This window comes from Vigna unguiculata, chromosome 7, assembly GCF_004118075.2.
Source record: "Vigna unguiculata cultivar IT97K-499-35 chromosome 7, ASM411807v1, whole genome shotgun sequence".
Taxonomy (NCBI): Eukaryota; Viridiplantae; Streptophyta; class Magnoliopsida; order Fabales; family Fabaceae; genus Vigna; species Vigna unguiculata.
In genome coordinates this window covers 1851759-1858801 of record NC_040285.1, presented here as the reverse complement: position 1 = coordinate 1858801, position 7043 = coordinate 1851759, and the positions used below count along the sequence as shown (strand labels likewise).

General features: G+C 31.1%; 1 protein-coding gene across 3 annotated transcripts; it reads right to left on the bottom strand.

Annotated features, from left to right (window-relative positions):
• Positions 1–386: 386 nt before the first annotated feature.
• On the bottom strand, positions 387–4272 carry LOC114189898 (DNA-directed RNA polymerases II, IV and V subunit 8B-like). 3 transcript variants are annotated; one of them, XM_028078623.1, is made up of 5 exons: positions 4195–4272; positions 3976–4070; positions 2931–3088; positions 1200–1288; positions 387–712 (listed from the first exon to the last, which is right to left on the bottom strand). In XM_028078623.1, the coding sequence occupies exons 2-5, from the start codon at positions 4052–4054 to the stop codon at positions 601–603; spliced, it is 438 nt and encodes a 145-aa protein (XP_027934424.1). In that variant the 5' UTR covers positions 4055–4070; positions 4195–4272; the 3' UTR covers positions 387–600. The 3 variants fall into 3 exon arrangements, with proteins under 3 accessions (XP_027934424.1, XP_027934423.1, XP_027934425.1); XM_028078622.1 differs by having other exon boundaries at positions 3976–4094; positions 4195–4248; XM_028078624.1 differs by having other exon boundaries at positions 3976–4056; positions 4195–4213.
• Positions 4273–7043: the final 2771 nt, after the last annotated feature.

Sequence of the window (7043 nt, the reverse complement as noted above, 5' to 3'; positions counted from 1 at the left end):
GACAACAAAAACAGTTTAGTTCAGTTTGTCTGAATTATTTTTCAGTTGAGTACAGTTCAGACGAACTATTTTTTAGTTCAGTGCAGTTTTTAATGATTTAGTGCAGTTTAGTATGTTTTGCCCAGCCCTATCGATTACCGAGTGAATTCAGATAATATGAACAATTAATGTTTACGTATTATCATATTAAAATATAGAAAATAGATATAAACTTTAACTTCATTTTTGAGTTCCAAAACATAAAGATAAACGCTAAAAACAGAATGTAGTGGGTGTGACGAGTCATAGCATTTGATGCCTAATTAGGAAAACACGATAAGTTTATAAAAGCATTGATAGGTAAACACAATTAAATGGCCCTGATACAGGCAAATACCAAAAGAAAATAATCTAAAGTCTAATAGGTATCATTTTTTTTTTTAATTTTTTAAAGTGTAAAGTCTTATACAACTCGTAAGTCTTAATCTTAAAACTCTCTCATCAACATGAACCAACAATAAAATTTGTTTATAACACCTAAATATTAAATTTGAGACTCATAGTAGAGATACTCGTTTCTTTCCACAACAAGGCTCCTTCCTTTCTTTTTAAATACAATTTTCAGACCTTCCTTATAAGAAGATACAACCTCTGATCAAGCTCAAACTTGTTGCAATGAGAGGTATCTCCCTTCAGCAGCATCAGAAGCCCACCAAATGAAATATTTAGCTCCCTACAATTCAAAGCCCGTAAAAAATATTATTACTAAAAAGAATGGCCAAAATAACATTCGCTGCAACATTAAATTATTAATGAAATGATCGCATTCATCTCTGACTAGGGGAGACCTACTACTAGGAATAAAATCTGCTTCATAATCTCGTAACTTCAGATAACTCATTATCTCACAATTAAAAGATAATTCATAACTGATTGGCACAACACAACTATACAATGCAAAGATAATTTATAAACAAAATGAATCGATCGGCACTATATGAACTACAAATATGCGATTCACTTATTCATTTCATGCTCACAATCAATTAAAAACAATTCAAATCCGAAGGACGAAGCCATTGTTCCTAGTAACTACCATCTAAATGGCTATTTGGCAATATATGCAGGCCATACTGAATTAAGTTACTAACATGAATTTAGTCACTTAGCAAATTATTAAGGATGATGCATTTGAAACTCAAAACTAGAAATAGACATACGCCTTTTCACGCCCAGAAGCCTCTGTTATCCTGTAGAGCTTCCCATACATGACATATTCAAAATTGTTGGCCAGTGATTGTCGATTGATCTGGAAAAAATAAATATAGAGCAGAATTTCGTAAGATAAATTAAATTAACTGAGTTGGAAACCAATAGAGAAAATATAAGCGAAGAAATAGATAAAAATAGAAAGAAAATTACGAAACACAAAGGAAACTATTAGTTATAAATTGGGTTATGCATAGACACAAAGTCTGTTAAAAGCAATATGGGATAGTCTTCGAGCTCATGATTGTACAAAGACTAGCACTGATCTTAAGATTCTAGGCAGAGAAAAACTTAATCACAAGAAGTGAAACCCTCGTTATTGTTAGCCTTCTCAAATTGGCTGTTTGTTTTCTATGAATCAATCGACACTTGACATAACATAAGTTCTGGCACCATAATGTTATAAACCGATCATCCCTCTTCCACCACAACAACTGTGAACCCAGTATCTATCAAGAATCCAAAATCACAATAACCCAGTATTATTGACAACTCACCATGAAGGAACGAAGATGTCTAGATAAAAGAGTGCTTGAACAACAAGGAAAGACTTTAAGTTTTCCATTCCAAATTCAGGTTCTTTACTTTTAGTTTTGGAGTTGGTGTTCTTTTATTCACTGTTGAGAGGAACGCAGTTAACATTTTCAAATGTACACATAAGGTAACTGAAGGTGAGCCATTAGGACTAAGGTATTGAACTTTGATATGGAATATTCTCTGGATGAACACCAATATATATCCTTCTAGGAAACATCACATGTTGGAACCAAATACAAACGTAGTTTGTCATTGTGTTGTGTGAACATTCATTTTACCGTAATTCCAAAGCAAGAGATGAGTTATATGCAGATCCCTGTTTTTGTATATCTATTACAAATTGGCAATGGGTCCCGACTTTATGTTTGAATGCTAGATGCAATCAGGGGGTTTTATTTTTGTATTAGGAATACTCTGACGACAGAAGCTACATGAATTTGTTTAGACTCTAGGATTGACAAACTTGATGGCATATCTTCCACAGCAATGTTATTTTGCATGTTACTAGTGTCCCGGTTACTATGATTTTCCAGGACACAAACATGTTTAATTAGGATTAATATATAAAGAAATTCAAGCCTGAGGGTTGTCAGAAGGATTGATTAAAAACAATTGAAGTTTTTCATCTATTTTCATTCATTGTGGTTAGAAGAATGTCCCTATTTAGGCTGGATTCAAATCCCTTTAAACCCATCAACTACTTTTGTATCACTCTCGAGTTATAAAATAACATACTGAATATTCCAATACTCAAAAAAAAGGCACTAAATAAAAGCGTAGAAAGAGCAAACTGTCTATCGAACAGAGAAAATTTGCTTCTTATAGTACTAAATTAAGCAACGGTATCATGTAATCATCAAGATCCATGCATTAAAAGTACAAAACCACCCCTTCTACATCAATCTTGTCTACGCTCACCATTAACCCAATTTATGATTTGAATTACAAATTCATGATGAGGGACAGAAGCTCCCAGCCACATGAAACGTAATAACAATTGACAAGAATGAGTGCATACATACAGCGTTAAATGCACATTCTAACAGTAACTAATGTTTTGTACCATGGTTTCACTTGATAACCATAATAGCAATCCTTCATAGTGAAAGAAAGGTTCATTGTATTGTACATAATCAATTTCTTACCTGTGTATAATAGCCAGTGTCTGGTGTTCCATCAGGATTAAGTGATGAAACCAGCACAAGGGTGAACTTCTGACCAACCTTTAATGGATATATCTCAGAATTGATATCAAGGTGCATAAACATGTCAAACTTTTCACTTCTTGCTTCAATTCGAGTAACTAGAGATGCACAAAATCGAAGTATTAGAATGAAATACACAGAAGTAGATCAAAAACATCTCTAGTAAGACCAAGGACACGCTACAAATGGAAATCAAATAACAACAGACAAACTTTAATGACGAGTTTTGATGGGGAATTTTAAGAAAGGAAATTCAATCTTCAAGTGAATTTAAAATATCATACATAAAAAACACTTCTTCAGACATCAAATGTAAAGAACTTTTAGATAGAAATTTTACACCTAAAATGAAAATTTGGGATATTCTTTATTGTTTTTCACGGTCTCACTGGACACTCTCATTCCAAAGCTTTGATGCGTTCCTTATTTCTCTCTCTATCTTCCCCACCCACTTTTCTCTCTCCCACTCTTCCCTTTTCTTAATTTGCGATTCTATGAATCTTAGAAGTTAACAAAATTCGCTTCTTCCTAATTACGTTGAAATCAAAACATCAAGTACAAAACAATGAATCTTAAACACACTAAACTTAATTCGCATTATCCAGACTAACTAGTTTAAAAATCAAAAAGAATCTAATTGAAATAACAAAAGACAAAATAGTCCATGCATATATGCACGGAGAGTTTCTCCACTGTCACCCTCGTTCCTGATAGATTAAAAGTGCATGCACTAACAGTGTCATGCATTTCAAATTCCACAAAATGTTGATATCCATTTTACAAAAATAACAAAACGAGATTCCAAAAGTATATAAATAAATAAATAAAATCGAGAGCCAATAATACAGAGAGCTCAAAAGGAAAAACCCTAGACACGTACAACAATTAAGCATGACAATTTAAACTAAACAAACAACATATCAAGAGAACCGAAGTATTGAAGAAGTACTACAGATGCAAATAACAATAATAATAATAATAATACCTTTATCAAATAATTTTTTGTCATCGGGGTTTAGTTTTTCTACTCTGAAAATATCCTCGAAGAGATTATTCTCCACCATGGCTGAAACACAAAATCTTGTGAAACAAAATATCAACAATCTGAAATATAAAATGGCAAAACAGAGAAAAGCGAATTAAGAAGAAGCTTGAATCGAAAAAATGCAAACAAGATTAGAAGAAGATTGTTGTCAGAACATACTCTGCGTTAAGACTTTAGAGGGACTAAAAGTAAAGTAATAGACATGAAATAAAAAGAAGCAGGGAATGGAGAATTTTTTTAATGGGCCTGGGCTTCAATGGCCTGTGCTCCACTGCACTAACGGTTTGGACCTTATTACGGCTTTTTCTTTCTACACCTTAATATCTCCACCCACCCCGAAAACATAAAATAACTAAATTTTTATACTTTTCTTTCTGTCGCGCCCTGTTATTACAAAGAACAAAAATAATAAAATTATAATTAATAGAAATAAATATAAATACTTTTTATAATTTTATTATTAATAATTTTTATTTATTTTGTAAATAATATTTTATTATAAATAATTATTTTAGTTTGTGCTAATCGAGTGTCAGAGAGTTTTTATCACATTTATATACGAAGGTAGTTTCTTGTAAATTCAAAAATAGATCTATGAAATAATTCTACTCAAGCTAGTATACTTATTTCTTACATGTTATTCCAGAATATCTAATAATTCCACATTCTATTAGAAGTTGATGGATCCAGTCAAAATCCATTACATGACTCATTCTCAACTCAAGGTCAAACCCATCAAAAGGCCCAATAACTAAAAATATGATAAAAAGATTTAAGAGTGGCTAGATCAACAAGAGTCCACATGAGCTTCACATGTTATTCTCTTGGGCTAAAGAAGACATCAAAATATGATGAGTTTCATGTAAAAGCATTAAGATAGTCTTTTATTTTCGAGCCACATGTTAGACCATGCTTTACAAAATAATTGGCCAAAGTACATTGATGAGTAACTTTCAAATTGGCCAATTCATGTCCATTTGCAAGCTAGGTTAAGAATGCTCTTTCTAGCACATGGTGCACATGGTGAAAATGCATGATAAGTGTGAAGGGACACTTGGAGATTGATCCTTGCATCACGGATCCAAGAGGCAAGCTTGTTGCCTAAGCCATGCATTGCATTTCATTCCTCACACATTTGCATTAAATTTGAGGAAGGTCTCTCTAATATAAATGGGAGCCTCTTAAGCTTGTGTAAAGGTTACTTTTCATTTGAATGATAAATGCCTTCATGTTAAGCACTCCACACATTTGCCTTAGTAAGAGTCATGAAGGTTAGGAATCTCCTTAGATCTCTTCTATCCTCCTTCGTCTATGATAGTTTCTCCTTCCTAGAACTTCACCTCCACCACACCATTTCATTGCTCAAGGGCCTTCAACTTTTATTCCACTCCAAATTTCGTTGCACCTATAAAGCTCCTCTCCCAATCCGTGCAAGGAGCTTTATCAGGAATGAAGGTCAAACACAGTTTAAATACTTTTTTCACCTTACGAATGTCTTTGAAGGACAAAATCTTGACAAAACTCCACACTCCATAGCGGAAAATACTTTAGAAACATGGTGGTTGATCTTAACGATATTGTATTTGACTTCAACTCTTACATCGTTTAAGAGTTGAAGTCAAATACAATTTAAATACTCCTTCATCCCTTTATGTTCGAGACGCTTCTAAAGGACAAAATCAATGAAGCATCTCAATCATATCATCACATGCATCATGAATCAACAACTCAATCATTCACATGAAAATCACAATAATCTATTTAAATATGTGTTCCTCTCACCGAGAGTATAAGCTAAGTTAAAAAAACCAAAAGTTCTACAATTTCGGAGACTCTTATTCACACAAAAAAGAGAAAATGATTTACAAGAGATGAAAGTTTTTATAAAATAAGATTCGATTAATTGTTTCTCTACATAACTTCAACTTTTTATTTAATAAAAAAATTAAATGTGTCTTATAAAAACTACTTCTACTCTAAAGCATTTACTGGATCCTTCCACTTTCTTCTTCTTGTGACTATGTAAAAATGTTTACTAACATCTAAGTAGAAAATGTCCCACGAATTATGTTACTACAACAAATAATAATTTTATTCGAGACCAACTCCATACCATTTGTTTGATTTCAAACAAATAAAGATGGGTAATTTGAAACAAGATAAGAGTAAAATAAATATTAATCTTATCTCATCTTTAATGAGGATGTTTATATGGACTAAATAAAAAAGACATGATGGCAATAGTAGTTATGATGTAGTAATAACCAATATAAATAAAGGAATTGTAATGATGATAATAATTTAATGATACTTGTAATTATAAAAATGAGAAAACAATAATAATAATATTTTCAAAATAAAACAATCATTATAAGTTTTAAGTGATAGTTCCAACTTAATATTATTTTTAAAAAAACAAGAATTGTATTTTGTTTTGTTCTTTGATATATGGTTACTCTTATTAAATTAATTATGTGTGTTTTTATGCTGTGTTTGTGCTGTATTATTTCACTTAAATTGTATATACATACTTAGTTTATAATTGCTACATAATTATGATTATGTAGTGATTACACAATACCAAATGGCACTGAGAGTGAGAGGTAGTATAGAAATCAAATGAAGTAAATTTCTTTAAAAGTATTTGAGAAGTTCAAAAATTTGCAGCTTTTGTTTATAAATGTGCATTTTGATTACTTTTCAATAATGCTTCATTACTCTGAGATTTATTTTGGGTAGTTATTTATATACAATGCAAACCAGAGAAAAACATATCATGTTAATGCACCAAACAGTTCATAGAAAAAATATATAATTATTATAATAATATATAAAAAGATTTTCATGTTTGTGTTCATATTTCAAATTTTTAATTTTACTATTTAAAATGTAATTATTTATTAAATTTTTAAGAATTGACAATTATTTTTACAATTTTTTTATAAATTTATCTATTTATGTTTTATTTATGTTTCTTTTATTTTTTCTTTATTAATTGTTATTCTCTC